We start from the raw sequence: 19759 nt of genomic DNA on the forward strand, positions 1-19759 counted from the left end.
TCCTCGGGCTGTCTCCTCTCACCGTGAAAAGGTTTAGTAATTTTTTTTAGGTCAAACCTTCAGGCTGAATGAACGTACAGCTGCATGAAGGCATTACAGGTATTTACTGAAAACCCTGAGGCCATAAGAGCCCTTTACTGTAAATGTCTGGAATCATATTTGCATGGTTTGTACGGTGAAACACACTCCTCCTGTCACACACACTGTTTGTGAATCAGCTGATCAGACTCACCTGCATTCTGGGCGAGGGCGTTGATGATGTCGTCAAACACTGTAGATGAAAGAAGGACACAAAACAAATTATATTATACGTTTATATATAATAACCAACACTGAAGTAAGTGACTGAGTTTGAACAATGAGACGTACCTTGTCCTGAGATGACGAAGCTGGATGAATCCTTTCCTCTGTCGTCACTGAGCACCGCCTTGTACACGCCCTGATCCGTCCTGGAGAACTGAAGATAACACAAAGAATATCAAGCAGAAGAATATTACAAACATTTTCATATTTGAGAACAAAACGCACAATTACTGCGAATTGTAAGATAAATAACACCTTGATCAATTGTCTTAAACGCTTACTAAGACAGCATTTGTTATCATGCATTCCCCATTAAGTGATTTAATACCCGGATAAAGTAAGTATCTATCTGTTTACCAGAGGGATGGATAAGTAAGTTCTATTTACCAGAGGGATGGATAAAGTAAGTATCTATGTATTTACCAGAGGGATGGATAAAGTAAGTATCTATTTACCAGAGAGATAGATAAAGTAAGTATCTATGTATTTACCAGAGGGATGGCGAGAGCACAGGCTCCAGACATGACGTTGGGAGGAGTTTCTGGAACAATCTCATCGTCCTCTTTGTACCAGTGGAAGGACGTCTCCTTCTTCACATTAGCCACCTGACAGGAAACACCAGCATTAGTTTCATAGAGAGAGAGAAGTGAGGGGAAAGGTCAAAGAGTGAGAGTTTAAGTGTTACCTTGCAGGCGAGCAGCACAGTGCAGTCCTCAGTGACGCTGAAGGACAGATACTCAGAGAAATGAGGACCTGGAAGGAGGAAGAGGAGTCAGGTACATTTGAGTTTTATCAGGAAAAGGACATCTTTAAGGCAATAAAAGACTGTTCAAAGGAAATACATATCAGAAGAAATCAATAAAGGCTCTCTGATAAAAGTATCATTGAAGAGACTTAATGACTGTATCGACCTGATTATGCATTTGAGTCTGAATTGAAATACACAGAGATGAGACCAGACTTAAGTTGAATACTCAATTAGAAAAACAGTAACTTGCCCTCTTGCCTGTGGCTTAATTTAAACAGTTTTTTGAGCCCTCCTGCCTAAGAACAAACAATTGAGATTGAAAAACCTCTCCCAGCACAACACCTTTGGATACGCAATAAACTCTGATTAGGAGTGTGTTAAAGCCCCGCCACACGAGGACGATAACGGTAACGTACCGCAATCGTTATCAAAAAAGTCTTCCGGCCACACGCAACAGGGCACCAGAAAACGTGTCCGTTCACACGAGACCGCTCGAAAGCGCTGGAGACGCTGTAGTACATATGCCGGGCCTGTAAGTGGCGCTGTACTCCTGCCACAAAAGCAGCGAAGAAGACTTCCCGCGCATGGTTGCCATGGTTGCCCTCTGCGTTATTCTCCGCTCTGGCTCTTTTCTCCCTCCCCGAGGCAAGCTGTGCTCCTGCTGTAATTCTCTCCGGTTAGTCCACCAGCAGATGACAACACCCAACTCTCCGCCTCTTCCAAGGAACGAGGGGGGACCGTGCGGCGAGTTTCAGTTAGATTTTTTTTCGCCGGTCAACATGTCCGTTAAAGTTTAAATCTTCCGGACAAAATTAGAAAAGTGCCGGTCAAAGGTCTTCTTTGTTATTTATTGAGCTTAAAAACAAATTGATAACGACTCTATATAATAATATAATAATAAAAAACGGAGCCTCTCTTTTCCTCCCCCTCTTCTGACAGCCCAGCAGCTGATCTCTGAGCAGGAGAGGCGGGGAGAGGCGGGGCTATTGCTTCAACGTTATCAGGTAATGATCGTATAGGTGTAAACACGGAGCCGTTTCCCCCCCCCAGAGCGTTTCGTTTGCAGATCTACCCACCTTGATTGATTGATTGAAAAGTTTATTAACAGCTTGTATATTGGGTACAGTACAGTACAGCTCAAAACATACAATTGTTAAGGGGATGCAGACCAGAGAAGACTTTCGTCTTGTTTACATCAGGGTCCCCCATTTCCAATTCATCATATCATTTAAGACATATAAGACATATTTGACATACAGATGGCTTATTTACAATTTACATACAGGTGGTTTTTACATACAGATGGCTTATTTACAATTTTCATTTTAGATTTCGTTCTAATACATCCTAACCGGACATTTAAGACATACCAAGTCTACAGATATACAGTTAGTAACAGAGTCTAAAATGCGAGTATATACATAGATGGGGGGGGGGAAGCTGTCCATTGTACGACAGGTTGAGATTTGTACCATTACCGGGGCCAGTTTTGCAATGCTTTCCCCCGAAGGTGCTCTTTAAGAGAGGTTTTTGAAGGTAAGTATAGTTTTACTTTCCTTTACAGTTGTGGGAAGAGCGTTCCACCTTGATGTTGCATAATTGCGAAACGTGTATCCCCTTTTTTTGTGCCAAATCTGGGTTTTACATGATTTGTGGAGCTCCCTCTGGTGTTATGATCATGGTATTCCTTGACCTTTGGGAAGAATTTGACATGTACATGGGTACCATAGAGGTGTAGTGGATCTTGTAGACCAGGCCCATTGCAAGTAGCTGTACTCTGTCGTCTACTCTAAGCCATCCTAGGTTGTCAAAGTGGGCAGAGGTTGAGGGTGGGTTCTAGATGAAAGGTCAAGCAGTAGTCTGACCAGTTTATTTTGCGATGTTTGAAGTTTTATTTTTAGCGCCTTGGAGGTGCTATGGTACCATGACGTGCAAGCATAGTCATAGTACCCTTGAATGAGTGCTCCTGCCAGAGTTTTCAGGGTGTTTTTGTTTACCAGAGAGGAGATCCGGGTATAGGAATCTAGTTCTTTGATTGACTTTTTTTTATTACATTGGATGCCATTTTTGTCACAGGAGAGGTTGCCTCAAGAATAGATCCTAGGTATGTAATTTCCTTCTTACTTGTGACAATAATGTCACCCACTGCAAACTGAGAAGTCGTCGGATTTGCTGAGATTATGTTTCGAACCGAAGAGAATGGACTCTGTTTTACCCAGGTGTAATGATAATTTATTATCGGCGAGCCAGGTGCAGATTCTGCCGAGCTCGGAGCTGAGGGTTTTTTTCAACCTGCAATCTGCTCCTGTCAGAGACCAGCAGGGCTGAGTCGTCCGCGAACAGGAACAAGTTGCAGTCACATGCTGATGGACATGTCATTTGCATAAATTAGGAACAGTTAACGGACCTAATATGCCTTCCTTGTGGAACACCACAGCTCACTGGGAGGGGGGGGGGACAGAGTACCGTTTACCTCCACCATCGTTCTCTCCCCTCCAGGTAGGATTGCATCCCAGCTCACCGATAGTTTATCAAAACCAATTGCTTTTAGCTTGTCAATCAGAATGGGGTGATTGACAGTGTCGAAAGCCTTTTGTAGGTCCAGCATCACCATGGCCGCAGTAATTTACCCTCGTCCACCTCTTGTTTGATGTGGTCGTTCAAATAAAGAAGGCATGTGTCAGTGGAGTGGGATGTTCTAAAGCCAGATTGAAATTCATAGATTAGTTTTCTTTTCTGCGAGGTACTTTTCGACCTGTTCATATACTATTTTTTTCCATGACTTTCGAGATGGGAGGTTAAGTATAGAAACAGGGCGGTAGTTTGCCTGGGGTCCCAATTTGCTGCCCTTTTTGTGCAGGGGGGGTTACTCTTGCAATTTTGAAGTCTTTGGGTACTTTTCCCTTCCCTGTTTTATGGAGAGGTTAATTATGTGAGCTATGACTGGTGAGATGGGGTTGCTGTGTCTCTGAGGAATTTGGAGGGGATATTGTCGTGGCCAGTGGCCTTGTTAGGTTGAGGGCGCTCAGTTTAATGAGTACCTCTGCTGTTGTTTACCCTTGCTAGACTGAAATCATCTTTGGCGTACCCCTAGGTTTTTGTAGTAGGGTCATGATGTGATCTACTCCAAAAAGCCCTGAGTGGGAGGGTAATTTATTTACAAGAGTTGTGGCTATGTTTGTGAAAAAAAATGTTCAAGTACTTGGCCACATCCAGTTTGTCTGTGATGAGCCTGTTATCTGTCTTTATGTTTACGTTTGAAAATCTCGTTTTGAGTTTTTTACTGCAGCCAAGCTGGTTATTGAGTAATTTCCAAAGTTCACGGGGTTTATTTTTGTTTTCCTCAGTTTTGTCATTGATGAAATTCTTTTTGGCAGTTTTGATCATGGAGCTTACGTCATTTCTTAGTCTGTTTCTTTCAATTTTTAGTTCAGTCACGTGGGCCTGGAGTTCACTGCTCGTGCTTTTGGAAAGCATTGACTGACTTTTATGAAACTCAGAGCATTTTTTGTCTCTGGTTTTCATGGTGGTCAGTAATGCCGGAGTGCATCCACGGCTCAGCGCGATTTTTTACCCTGGTTGTTCTTAGGGGGGCCAAATCATTGAGTATTGCAGAGAATTTGTTTTTGAAACCAAGCCATGTTTCTTCAACTTGTGTACCACTGAGCTCATCTGACCAGTCCAGGCTCTCCAGTTCTAGGTTAAAGGCCTCGCTAGAGTAGTTTTTTGATGGTCTCTAGATATGACCTGTTTTGTGACAGCCGGCCTTTGTTTTAGCTTTTTGCGGGTACAGAATATCATATAATGATCACTTAAACCGCATGCCTATAACCCCTTTACTGGAGATCCTGGACCTGTCAGAGGTCAGAATGAGATCAATGGTAGTTTGTGTTGTTTCACATACCCGGGTGGGTTGGGTGATTAGCTGGCTGAAGCCGTGCAGATCACAAATCCTACTGAAGGACTTGAAGACGGACGTGTCTTTACGTTGCATATCCGTGTTCCAGTCTCCAATAATAATTGTCTCTACATCCCCCACATCAGCCAAACACCCATCTAATGTATCATAAAAGTCACTCTGTTCCGGTGGTCTATAGATTGTCCCGACTATTACAGATTTAGCATTGTCAAAAAGAATTTCAACCCACACAGATTCAATATTTTCATGATGCAGGTCAGTACGGTTTTTGAAATTGGTGTCTTTATGTATGTACATGCAGACACCACCTCCATTCACGTTCCTGTCCCTTCTCACTACAAGATAATCTTCAATTTCAATCTCTGAATCTGTAATGGAATTGTCCAATTTGGTCTCAGAAAAGCATAATATGCTTGCCTTACCGTTCATGAACAGTTGCCTGAGTTCAGCCAGTTTGTGTCTCAGGCTGTTAGTGTTCAGATGAAAAATATGTAGTCCATTTTTGTTGTTTAAATGCATAATGTCGTCAGCTTGAAGATATTTGTCTTTGTCCGTTACAGCAAACGGCTTGCGGCCTGCCGTGGTGCTTGGAGCGGTGGGGTGGTGGGGGGAGGGAGGCTCCGTTGTAGCTTTAGCCGTCGATATGCTAGCAGGGTGGCTAACAACATGGTGGATATTTGTTCCCTCGGATCTCGGTTCTCTTCCTCTCCTCTCTCTCTCTACCTAGGGACCTGTTATCGTTATCATTATCGTTTTCTGCGTTTCCGTGTGCCTCGTGTGGGCGAACCGTCTATCTGATAGTGAACTGCAGCAGATACGACCGTTATCGTCCTCGTGTGGCCGGGGCTTAAGAAAAGAGCTTTTGTTTGTGTAAGTGTGAAGTGCTTCCAGGTCTGAATGTGTGTTACCTTGCTTCCTGATGTGCTCCTTCCTCTGAAACTCGGCCTCCTTCAGAGCAGCTTTGAACACTGAAACAGGAGAACATTCAAACATCATTAAACACGTTAAGTGATTAAATAAGTAACAGACACTCAGGGTAAAATTACTTCACTTAAAATCGTACCTAACTTGTACTAAAGCACTAGCAGGAAGTACTCATAAGACAACAGTATGACCCTGTTATTCTAAAATTATATTATTTGATTATTCTTACATATGCAATACTGTGAGAGCAGCATTTTTATGTTTTGCTGCAAAAATTAAGATCATTTTAGCGTGCCAGAAGAAAAACAACTGTTGTTCAAAAAAGATTTGGACACAAAAAAATTGACGTTTACTCCAAAAAAGTTAATAATTCCACATAAATCATATAGGAATTCCTCTCCGATATTGTCACGTACTAAACCATGACGCTTATCTGAAACATTACTTTGTACCAGAATAATTCAGCTAATATTCCTCAGTAATGTGAGGGGAGAGGATCCTCACCGTCTCCCACCTAGCCACCAGGGAGCTCTGGTTCTTGGCCTTTCTCGTCGTGGATCTGAACGACGTACGTTCCCTCGTTGGCTCGAGTGAAATGATCCACCGTTATCTGGATCAGTCCTTGTGGCGACGTCGTGACTGATCTTAATTCCCTGAGAGGTTAAACAAGAAAATATATTTACAATACCCAAAGAATTATGTTCAAATGAGCTTATTCATCAATGATATTTTGGTGTTTGATACTTTAAAATGAGTGTTACTCTTCTTGCACTGATGTACATTCCCAAAGATATTGAAGTGACTGTTGTTTTGTATATATTGATTGTTGTGTTTTTATCTTAATGTGTGCATATGTATAAATGTGTCTGTTGATTGTATAGGATATACATTTTTTTTTTTCTCTGTCTATACACACAAACTGAAAGATTGACAATAAAGTTGACTTTGACTTTTGACTTGAACTAGTGCTAATAAAATGACCACTCAGTTTAAAACAACATATTATTTTGGAAGCTTAGTCAGTATTGTTGTTGAAGAAGTGTTTCACCTCTCCAGATTTGACCTCCTGTCGTTAACGATGGACTCTGTAGGACACGGAGGGCGACAGTTTGGCGGCCTGCAGCCAGAAACGCACGTGACCCTTCTCCAGGATCTCGTAATCCAGACCGTGTTTCAGAGGAACGACTAAACACACACACACACCACACACACACACACACACACACACACACACACACACACACACACACACACACACACACACACACACCACACACACACACACACACACACACCACACACACACCACACACACACACACACACACACACACACACACACACACACACACCACACACACACACACACACACACACCACAGAGACACACACACACACAGATACACAAACAGAGACACAAACATTTAATCCTTAGTGAATACTGCTCAATTAAAGGTCCCCTATTATACTGTTTTCATCAATATATTATCGGTCTCAGATATATATAAACATGTCACCAAACAGATCATTACAGCATCCCATAATCCCCTCTGTTTCAGCCCTGTTTCTAAAGTGCTGATTCTCTGTCTGTTACTTTAGATGAAAATAAGGAGCCACATCCCCACGCCCCTCTGAGAGATATTTGGTTAAAAATAACACCGCTTTCACACCAAGTACTTTTGCTCGTACTAGTTCCCAGCACTTAGTACCCCCATGGAACTAAAGAGCAGATCGCGTTCACACCAGAATAAGTTCCCTGAGGGAAGATTACGCAAATGAAGCCGCTGACGTCACTTCTCTTCTTCTTCTGCTTTGGGTTTACTGCGGACGGCCGCAAACCACTTCACGGCGTATACTGCCACCCGAAGTCCCCGCCGGAAGTCCCCGGAGTTGGGGACTGCTTCAGTAGAAGCTGCTGGGACTCCCAGCAGCTTCTACTGAAGCCTTCCGAGTAAATCGCCAGAACGCCGACACCTCCTCATCTCCACCGCTCCCATGTTTTCTTTTGTGTTGCCATAAGTTAGTCTCTCTCCGTTGGTGCGCGGGGCTAATGCTAATGCTAATAATGCTAATGCCAGCAAATACAATGGCGGCTTCACATAACCTTTCAGAGTTTTACGGGGCGTGGTTTGCAATTCGCCCAGCCAATCAGAAATGATACTTTTTTCTCCCAGGAAAGTCCCACCTCTCTAGCAGGCCACTAAACATGGGGGTAAAAGTTCTCTGAACTAAGTTCTCTTTTTGGTGTGAACGCAAAATTCCTGGCACGAACGGAACTAAACGGGAAAAGTACGGGTAAAAGTACTCCGGTATGAACGCGCCTAATGGTGCTCTAGGAGGATATTCAGGTGATAAGGTGGGGGGGGGGTTACCTTGGTTGCTGATTGGCTAATGGTTACACAAGCCAAAACATCGTTATGACATCATAAAGTGGCCAAAATCTGATCAGCTCATTTTCAGACAGGTTTTTATATAAATGGATCAGGAGAAAAAGAGAGAGAGAATCTTTCAGAATCTATTTCCACAGAGGGGACACATGTTGATGTAGAAGAGACATGAAGAAGAGGGGACACATGTTGATGTAGAAGAGACATGAAGAATAGGGGACACATGTTGATGTAGAAGAGACATGAAGAAGAGGGGACACATGTTGATGTAGAAGAGACATGAAGAAGAGGGGACACATGTTGATGTAGAAGAGACGTGAACAAGTGGATTTTGCATAATAGGTGACCTTTAAGTTATAATTTATACATAAAATCTTCTACGTTGAAACATGTAATGCAATCAGAACTCACTTGGATGTCTGATGGCGTAGCTGAGCTCCAGCATGGTGTTCAGAGCTGTAGCACGGAGAAAGGACAACAAATATGAGTTAAAAACAATAAAACAATAATAAATCTTAAGAAGGGAAAGTGTAAAAAAGACCCACCGTCCTCAGTCAGAGTGTGGCTGGAAGAGACTCCGTCTGTGTCAGTGACGACCACAGAGTATCTGCCCAGATCATCTTTATCCGGGTTGGAGAAAGTCAGTTTGGAGCTGAAAACAGAAAACAAGCCCTCTATTAAATATCCAGTAAAGTCAACACAGTTATTAGCTTCAACTGTACAGGAACACTGGAGAGAAATCACTCATGTGAAACATCACTGAAGAGGAAATGGTGTCTCCTCTCTCTGACACACACTTCTTGCACTATTTCTATTTTATTTGTATTTACTTGCACATCTCAAAACATTCTCTTGCACTATTGTGTCTGTTTTACTGTTCAATCTCAATCTCAATCTTTATTTATTTATATACTGTAGCACATTTAAAACAACCTTCAGTTGACCAAAGTGCTGTACAGGCAATAAATATTAAATAACACAATGGAAGTACAATAATAAAACAATAATTAAAAACATGATAAAAGCACAATAACTAGAAAAATATTTTAAAAAACACAAACAAATGTAAAAATGTAATGTTCAACTCGTATTAAAAGCCAGTGTAAAGAGGTGAGTTTTTAGCTGAGATTTAAAAAGTTCAATAGACTCAGCTGTCCGGATATGCACTGGGAGGCTGTTCCACAGTCTGGGAGCTGCAACACTGAAAGCCCTGTCACCTCGGGTGTTTTTCCTGCACCGAGGAACCACCAACATATTTTGCTGAGCTGATTGCAATGCTCTAGCTGGAGCATGGCGGTGGCAACAACTCAGGCAGGTAATGTGGTGCCAGTCCATGCAATGATTTTAAAAACAACAAGTAAGTACTTGAACTGGATCCTGTAACTGACAGGAAGCCAATGAAGATCAGCCAAAACGGGGGTGATGTGGGTCATAACGTCTCTTCCCAGTAAGAAGGCGTGCAGCCGCATTTTGGACCAGCTGCAGGCGACGGATCAAACACTTATCAACACCAATATAGAGGGAGTTACAGTAGTCTAAGCGAGACGTTATAAATAGGTGGATTAGCTGTTCAAATTCCTTACTAGGAAGATAGGCCTTTACCTTCCCCAGAAGCCGCAGCTGGAAGAAGCTTGTCTTTACAACTGAGCTTATTTGTTTGTCGAATTTAAAACAGTTGTCAAAGATTACTCCAAGATTTCTGACAGAGGGACGGCTGTAGGAGGCTAAGGGGCAGAGGACACTATTAAATCCATCCACGAGTTCAGACTGTCCAAATATTATAATCTCTGTCTTGTTTTCGTTGAGAGTCAAGAAGTTGATTTCCATCCATGATTGTATGTCTTTCAGACAGCTAAGCAAGGCAATCCTAGATTCCTTATTTGCTTTTATAGGCAGGTATACCTGCAGATCATCTGCAAAGCAATGGTAAGAAATGTTATGCTTTTTAAAAATTGACCCCAGAGGTAGTAAATACAGACTGAACAAAATGGGGCCTAGGATAGAACCTTGAGGGACCCCATATGCTAGTGGGGCTGCAGCTGAAGAATACTGGCCAAGATGCACAGAAAAGGTCCTTTCTGACAGAGAGGATTGAAACCTGTTCTATGTCCTAGACAGAGGTGGGAAGTAGTGGAGTACAAATACTTTGTTACTGTACTTACTTAAGTACATGTTTCTGGTATCAGTACTTTACTGCACTACTTATTTTCTGACGGCTTTTTACTTTGACTTCTTACATTTTGAACCCAAATACCTGTACTTTCTACTTCTTACATTTTGAACACAAATACCTGTACTTTCTACTTCTTACATTTCTAACCCAAATACCTGTACTTTCTACTTCTTACATTTTGAACACAAATACCTGTACTTTCTACTTCTTACATGTTGAACACAAATACCTGTACTTTCTACTTCTTACACTTTGAACCCAAATACCTGTACTTTCTACTTCTTACATTTTGAACACAAATACCTGTACTTTCTACTTCTTACATTTCCCAAACAGGCTGGTTCCTTTAGTTTGAATGTGTGTTTGGTGGCGTGATCATTATTATTTAGAGTCATTGCGTGCCTATTGATTTGAACACGATCCGTGTATCCATCATTTCCTGGTCTTCTCTAAAGAAGAGGGACCAATGAAAACGTTGTCATGTTGCCGTTGTTCAGCATGGAAACATTCATTAGCTAACAATGACATTATTGTTCTATTAATATAAAGGGAGGTCAGGTACTCTTTAAAACAGCTGCTAGTTATGGGTACTTTTTACTTAAGTACATTTCAAAGCCCTCTTTACTTTTACTTGAGTAAAGAAGTTTAGTCAGTACTTCTACTTTCACCAGAGTATTTTTAAACACGAGTATCTGTACTTCTACTTAAGTATAGGATGTGTGTACTTTTACCATCTCTGGTCCTATATATATTCATGTTGCTCTGTTGGAGGAGCCTGTGACTTCAGTTTTTCATTGCCATATCTACACTGTAGCTAATGTGCACATGACAATAAAGCCTTGAAACCTGAAACCTGAGCTGCTCCTGAAGCCTCTGTGTTTGTGTTGAATAATCGCAGCTAACTCACGTTCTGCCCTTGTTGGAGATGGCGACTCTGGGACAGTCTCCGATGGCTTTGTAGTTCTTGGACCAGACGAACTTGGAGGTCTCTGAGATCTCGCAGGCCTCCAGAGACAGGAACACGTCTCCGGTCTCCTCGTCCACGCTGGCCACGATCTCCTGAGTGCCTGTCAACACACATCACATCTTAAAACGACCTAAATATAACACTGAGTCTCAGGGCCACATTCAGCAAACATGTATTGTGAGGTGAGTTGGGTATGTATTTGCACCTCAGCTAGTTGAGCCAAGATACAGCTGTTTCAAACTATTCTACTTAGAAATGCAATATATGGAAATTAAGTTGTGCAAACAAGACGACCAATTCATCAACAAGTTCTATCAAAGTTAGACGGCCATGTTTAAAAAATAAATAGGCAGTGATTTCAAATCCAAAGTCTTTTCACTTTATTCCTAGGAAATATTTAGTCTACTAGTGTAACGTCCGAGGTGTTCAAGAATACTGCTGTGTAACAAAAACTCAGGAACTTAGTACTTTTTGGAGCGTCACAGATAGCGCCTCCATTTATTTCTCGTCGAGTCACACCACACTCTCTTTCACCACTCCAGGACAGACTGCACATGCTCACAACACATGACCTCTCAACCCAATGCTTACACTAGTATATATTAAATTGCTCGTTTAAAGGTAGGGTAGTTAAGAATGGAGAAACCAGCTAGAATTTGAAAATACACAACCGGAAAAAATCTGCCCCTTCCTTCAGACTTCCTTACAGAGCCCCTCCTCAAACACACACGAACGCGCACATGACCAATGAGGGCACGAGATAAGTTTGTGCACAGATGGAAGGCTGACAGGCAGGTAGGCCATCCAGTTATTTTAGCCGGGCCGGCTCAGATGATTGGTCGTGCTTTTTACAGCGCCACGGCTTCCACAGATTACATTTTTGTATGTATTTATTGTCAAAGCATTTAATGTATTCATTGCTATCGGGATGTTAAGAGCATTCCATGGAATATAACAAAAAGTGTTTCTGAAGTGAATTACCTACCCCACCTTTAAATTAGCTTTAATTTGAAGTCCAATTATTATTTTTTTAAACATAATCAATTAAGTTGACTTGACAAAGTGTGCAATAATTCTAATTTACAGCATTGATTCATTTAATTGACATTTATATGGGGATTCATTTGGAGGGATGTCAGTCCAAAACTGCTGTTTCTGAATATTTTGATACATTTCTCTCCAATATTTGAAATGTGTTTGTTTCAAAATGAATAATTTCTGTATTTGAAATTTGCTCTTTAATTTTTAATTCTACTATTTCACATTTAGTACAGACAATTTAATCATCCGACAAACAAACACAATTAGTAGAAGCGGGAGGGCAGAAAGCATAGCTCATACAAAATAGCCCTCCATATGTAAGACATTTAACATCATTGTTATTTCATCAATATCAATCAGCAGCTACATTCATATCTGATATAACCTCATGCATCGGGGATCAGAGACCTACTCCCCTCACATGTCAGCAAGGGTTTAGTTAAAATAAAAGGTGCGTCGCAGATTAAATACAAAGCAGTGAGTGTTGTTTGGTATTTGTTACCTGGCAGAGCTTTGGCACAGACGGGCTCAGAAAGCTGGGAAGGTTTCCCGACTCCGTTAGCGTTCACCGAGCGAACTCTGAACACGTAGGTTTCTCCTTCCTGCAGACCGCTCACCTGCAGCGACAGAGAGACGAGATGCAAAGGGTTTAATGTCATATGCACATAAGACATGGCTGCCGTGTCTTTTGCTCCTCTCCAACTCTGCCTTTATTCACTTTATTTCAGTGTTTGTCTACTTCTCGTTGTGTGCTTTTAACTTTGTCCGCAACATGAGCACTACTTTTTATGTTTGTATTTTATTATATATGTTGCATTGTTGGAGGAGCTCAGGTCAGAGGAAATTCATTGGCATTTCTACACTGTAGCTTATGTGCATCTGACAATAACACCTTTGAACCTTGAACCTTGAAGCGACAGTGTATACATTGAATTTAAATAGAGTTATTTCATACACATTATAGAATCCAAATTCCCCCGATAAAAACTAGTGTTCAGATTATGATAACACTAATGTATTCATTCAGGGTTTCCACTAACTGCAAACTGTTAAAGCCTTTGATTAAACTTGTGTTTCTTTTTTCTATTACGCCTCTTGCAGCACTTTGGGATGACTTTTAGCAATGAAAGGTGCTTTACCAATAACATTTATTATTATTATTATTATGAAAGGTCAGTATGACCTCAGGTGTTTCCTACCTGCAGGTACCGGTGGCTCACAGCTTCCTCGTTCAGAGTCACAAACTCTGAGGATCCCTTCTTGGCCATCTCCACCTGATACCCAGACACAGCGCTGGCCCCGATGTACACCGGAGCTTTCCACAGGACGACCAGGGAGTGACCTCTGACCTCACTGAAGCTCAGGTCGTACGCCGGGCCTGGAGGGCAAGTACAAATGATTATAACAATGTCATTAAACACTATGAACATTTTGAAATAAAGTTCATATGATATATAGCCATCTGAAGGTAAATTATAAATAGTGGTGGTCTAATGGATAGTTAGGTGGGCTGAAGATCGGAAGGTTGTGAGTTCAAACCCGCCAGGAACACCACCACTAGTGTGCCCTTGAGTAAGGCACTTAGTCCTTAGTTACTCCAGGGAGAATGTCCCTGTAATTGGTAACTGTAAGTCGCTTTGGATAAAAGCGTCAGCTAAATGAAATGTAATGTAATAAATAATTATAACAAAGTAATTAAACTCTAAATGGAAGGAATATGGAAATACATGATATGGAAAGCAAGAAATACATATGAGAATTATAAATAAAGTTAATATCTTTGTCAACAGATGGGGAAAGATATGTTGGGTATGAAGCTCAATCTAGTTCAAACCTACAGTATATAACAGATTGAACTGGCAGTAATTCACATACTCATCTACAGCACTGCAATACTACCTGGTTTGTCAACTGCTTTAAAATCAAAACGGCTCCACCTGTTAAACATCTGCTCAAAGATTGTTGGTCACCCGGTCAGAGACGTTCTGACTCAGCAGACCATAATAACCTGTGAGGCTGTCCAACAACATCATCTGGGACCCAAAGCATGTTCTGAACAGAGAATATGAACTGCTACCATCTAATGGAGATCACTAAAGTGAGACTGAAGCATCCTTTGTGCTCCAGTCCATCCTCTCAGTAAACACAGTGCTGATCAGATGCACGCTGAAGGCTCTTTGAGCAGGTGTTCTCTCACTGATTGTGCTGTCATGTTCAATGTTTGTGTTGTGATATTTGTCTATGTTGATGTTACACATGGAGCTGCTGTGATGCAAGTCACATTTCAGACCTGATCTGACCATTGAAGTATTATCGTATGGTATCATCTGTAATGAGTAAGGAGCTGTCAGTATTATTTATTCAAAGGAGTGTTGATGGTCCTCCTACCTGGCTGCTCCATGGTCCAGGCTTCACACTTCATGGGGCTGCTGGGAGCCGACGGCACCCCGACGCCCGCCATGTTGGCAGCCTGAACCTTAAACTCGTAGAAAACTCCTTCAGTCAGACTGTCCACCTGAAGACACACAGACAGAGAGGTGGGAGGGGATTAGTACACTGACACCGACTTCTTATCCACCCCAAAAACATTATGCATGACATTAATGCATATCATGTGAACAACATCTCGTTCTGTTTTTGTCTTTCGTAATACTGTGAGCCACGTTCATGCTCAACTCTCTGACTGCATTTTGCACACATGTCTGCACAGCCCTCCACTTTAAAATAGAATACACTGTAGTTTGCCATATATTGTCATATACTCATTGTCCTAAGTGTTTTAGTTTAGTTTGTAATTGTGTTATAGTTGTTGGTGACTCACGGTGCAGATCCTCTCCTTCACAGCGGACACGTTGACCTCCTTCCACACCAGCGTGTCAGCGTTCCTCTTGTCGATGTAGTAGGCGTTGACCTTGGAGCCTCCGCAGTGTTTGGGGCTCTTCCAGACCAAAGTCATGGAGGAGCCGTCGCAGCTCAGCATGCTGATCCCAGAGGCGGAGCGGGGGTCGCCTGGAGCACAGAATACATCATGTTCAATGTGAGAGATTAGAGTTAATTAGACACATCATACAGCGTTTTAGATTGTGTTTTAATGAGAAATACACCTGTGGTTCAGTTAGCGGTGCGCTATGTGGACACACCAGAGAGGAAGAAATACTCAGATCCTTTTTCCCTCAATAAATGCAGAAGTACTATGGTCTTAAAATACTATATATATAAATATGTGTGTGGGTGTAAAGGCGTGTATGTTGACTACAAGTATGCAGAATGGCTCGTTTTCACACTTTATTTTTCTGTTTTTATCCTTAACGATTACATTTAAGAGCATTTAAAGTTTGTAGTTTGTCAAAGTTGAGCCAAGAGTGTTTTAAAATACTGCTTAGTTAGATTATTATAGAACTATTTTTCATTTTGTATTACTTTTACTATCTGTATTATTATTATGTTGCATTGTTGGAGAAGCCTGTGACATAAGATTTTCAACGACATAATTACTCTGTAGCTATGTTAGCTTGACAATAAAGAACCTTGAACCTTGAGGTTCCTAAAAAATGAAGTGGAGTAGAAAGTATATGCTGGATAAAACGTGAAAAGGAAAGTACAAGTACGTCAAAACAGTACAATATCTGAGTAAATGTACTGTAACATTGGGGGGGGAAAAAACCCATGTAGAAGACATTTATTAGCACCTACTGTAAATAAGTGTTTATTTTACGTGATTCTTCTGGCACCAAGCAGTGAATTTAGTGATAAATAAATGTGCAGTTCTGTGATTAAAGCACATGATGCAAAGTGGCAGCAGTGGGTAAGTCAGGTGGGAGAAAATCATCTATTTCATACATACCATAATCCACCCCTTTGCCTGGATAGAATAATGAAATACACTTTAAACACGTCTGTCTCTGACACTTTGGTGAACCTCACATACATTACCGTACATTCAGCTGATGCTTGGACCAATCATTAACAATGATCAGCTTTGCTCACGTTTTAAATGACTTTTTCAGACAGATTTTTAGAGATGGCAAAAGTACACACATCTTTTACTCAAGTAGAAGTACAGATACTCGTGTTTAAAAATACTTTGGTAAAAGTAGAAGTACTGACTAAACTTCTTTACTCAAGTAAAAGTAAAGAGGGCTTTGAATGTACTTCAGTAAAAAGTACCCATAACTAGCAGCTGTTTTAAAGAGTACCTGACCTCCCTTTATATTAATAGAACAATAATGTCATTGTTAGCTAATGAATGTTTCCATGCTGAACAACGGCAACATGACAACGTTTTCATTGGTCCCTCTTCTTTAGAGAAGACCAGGAAATGATGGATACACGGATCGTGTTCAAATCAATAGGCACGCAATGACTCTAAATAATAATGATCACGCCACCAAACACACATTCAAACTAAAGGAACCAGCCTGTTTGGAAAATGAGAGAAGTAGAAAGTACAGGTATTTGTGTTCAACATGTAAGAAGTAGAAAGTACAGGTATTTGGGTTCAACATGTAAGAAGTAGAAAGTACAGTATTTGTGTTCAAAATGTAGAGAGTAGAAAGTACAGGTATTTGTGGTTCAACATGTAAGAAAGTAGAAAGTACAGGTATTTGGGTTCAAACATGTAAGAAGTAGAAAGTACAGGTATTTGTGTTCAACATGTAAGAAGTAGAAAGTACAGGTATTTGTGTTCAACATGTAAGAAGTGAGAAAGTTCAAAATGTAAGAAGTAGAAGTACAGGTATTTGGGTTCAACATGTAAGAAGTAGAAAGTACAGGTATTTGTGTTCAACATGTAAGAAGTATAAAGTACAGGTATTTGTGTTCAAAATGTAAGAAGTAGAAAGTACAGGTATTTGTGTTCAAAATGTAAGAAGTCAAAGTAAAAAGTCGTCAGTAAAATAAGTAGTGGAGTAAAGTACTGATACCAGAAAGATGTATTTAAGTACAGTAACGAAGTATTTGTACTCCACTACTTCCCACTTCTGCAGATTTTATTATCGATAAATGATAAATGGATTTACCGAGTGCCGGCTCCACAGCGATGACCGTGGACTCCTGGGATTCTTCACTGAGGCCGAACACGTTCACGGCCTGGACTCTGAAGGTGTAGCTCTCACCAGGGATCAGGGCGTGGACCACAAACCTGACACACACACACACACACACACACACACACACACACACACACACACACACACACACACACACACACACACACACACACACACACACACACACACACACACACACACACACACACACACACACACACACACACACACACACACACACACACACACACACACACACACACACACACACACACACACACACACACACACACACACACACACACACACACACACACACACACACACACACACACACACACCACACACACACACACACACACATTGAAATTACACACAATTAAAACTGTTGCTCTGATGATCTCTGGTGCATAAAGGCGCTGAAAACGTTGCTCTTGTGTCAGTGTGGGATGTCTCTTAATGTAGATATTGTAATTTATAGCTTTAAGACTTAAAATAAATGGCAGAACTTTACGGATTAGAGACAGAGCGGCAGCCAGGATGCGTCATTTTGTTATAATGTTGTTTAGAAGTGATCATGTTTGCTCCAAATTTAGGAAACGTAAAAAAACTATCTCGTCGAGTTAAAACGTTTTTTTTGTACTAGACTCTCCAAAAGTGATTTAGCAGGATTAATTAAGCCTTTACAGGTATGATATACTAAATATATTAGAGCACTTTGACATTTAATATTGACTCAAGAAGGAGGTATTGGCTTGTACAAAATGTGGAAATGATCATTTATGTCAAAAATGCACCCTTTTAATGAAGACCTTAAATATACTGTGACCTTTGCTTAACCCTCTGAGTTGCAAGAACAGAAAAGCCCTTACACTGATTTAATTAACCATAAAATCCCTGAAGTATTAGATTAAAGCAGGGCTATTAATCCCTTGATTCAGAGTCAGCGTACCCATGTGAGATGAACATGGACTTGTAGCAATTATTTTTTACTTTATTATTTTCTTTCGTATGTATATGTGAAACATGTGTATTGTATAATATAATTTAGTTTATCTGTGTGCGTATTTCATTACTGATTTATCTTTTTTTCTTTATCCTGCAACTGGACTGAGACTAACTAATAAATATGAAGGAAAGGACGTTATGATAGAAACATAGTGGTTCAAAACTCCTGACTTAGTTTCCTGTTTACATTTTAATATAAACGTCCAAAGATCTCCTAAAATCCTCCCTGACTTCTTCAAGATTCAAGATTCAAGGCGTTATCGGTCATTTGCACATTAGCTACAGTGGATATGGCAATGACACACTGAGGTCCCAGGGCTCCTCTAACCGAGCAACATGAATATATATAGGACATAGAACAAATACAACAGATAAAATAGGGCAAGAGAATGTTTTGAGATGTGCAAGAATAGTTTATATACAAGTAAACTGAATGATATATTAGACAAATAATTTGCAAAATGCAAACAGATGAATGTTTGCATTTTTTCCCAAAGATATTGAAGTGACTGTTATATTGATTGTTGTGCCTTTATTTAGGTCTTAATGTGTGCATATGTATAAATGTGTCTATGTGATTGTGTTCATATAGGTATATACATATTTGGGTAACACTTTACAATAAGACTACCCTTCATTCAGATTCATAAGAGGGTTTATTAAATTAGGTTATTAATTAGGTTGTAAACACTTTATTAATCATTAAGAAGCATTTATAAACCAGTTCTAACATAGTTTTCATACATCAACACAGGCTCACTAATTTGGCAAGATGACTAAGACTTATATTGGCTACTTCAACTCAGTGAGCAACAGATACCAAGGATGCTAGCTGATGAAGGAGACGAAGTAAGCTAAGTAGCCAATATAAGACTTAGCAGTACAGATAAATGTGGGCTCACTATTTGGCAAGAATGACTAGCCTTATATTGGCTACTTAGCGAGAATCAACTCAACAGATACCAAGGATGCTAGCTGATGAAGAAGACGAAGTAAGCTAGGTAGCCAATATAAGACTTAGCAGTACAGATAAATGTGGGCTCACTATTTGGCAAGCAACCGGTCACAGTTGCCCTGTTTATTCTCATGTCTTATAAAAGCTTATTAATGATTTATGAAGTGTTCACAACCTAATTAATAAATGAATTACAAACTATTCGTAAACCCTTTATAAGGGTAGTCTTATTGTAAAGTGGTACCCATATTTGTATACATATTTTTGTATATATTTGTTTTTGTATT

General features: G+C 40.6%; 1 protein-coding gene across 1 annotated transcript in view; it reads right to left on the minus strand.

Moving 5' to 3' along the window:
* myom2a (myomesin 2a) overlaps window positions 1–19759 on the minus strand; it is a 54205-nt gene that overhangs the window by 5605 nt on the left and 28841 nt on the right. The window contains 16 exon segments of the mRNA XM_034129419.1: window positions 233–271; window positions 370–457; window positions 795–908; window positions 989–1056; window positions 5879–5938; window positions 6399–6516; window positions 6518–6547; window positions 6943–7079; window positions 8692–8736; window positions 8826–8932; window positions 11361–11520; window positions 12964–13078; window positions 13661–13839; window positions 14850–14976; window positions 15283–15470; window positions 17480–17601. Coding sequence (XP_033985310.1) covers window positions 233–271; window positions 370–457; window positions 795–908; window positions 989–1056; window positions 5879–5938; window positions 6399–6516; window positions 6518–6547; window positions 6943–7079; window positions 8692–8736; window positions 8826–8932; window positions 11361–11520; window positions 12964–13078; window positions 13661–13839; window positions 14850–14976; window positions 15283–15470; window positions 17480–17601 — 1697 coding nt within the window.

Source organism: Trematomus bernacchii, unplaced genomic scaffold (genome assembly GCF_902827165.1).
Source record: "Trematomus bernacchii unplaced genomic scaffold, fTreBer1.1, whole genome shotgun sequence".
Classification (NCBI taxonomy): domain Eukaryota; kingdom Metazoa; phylum Chordata; class Actinopteri; order Perciformes; family Nototheniidae; genus Trematomus; species Trematomus bernacchii.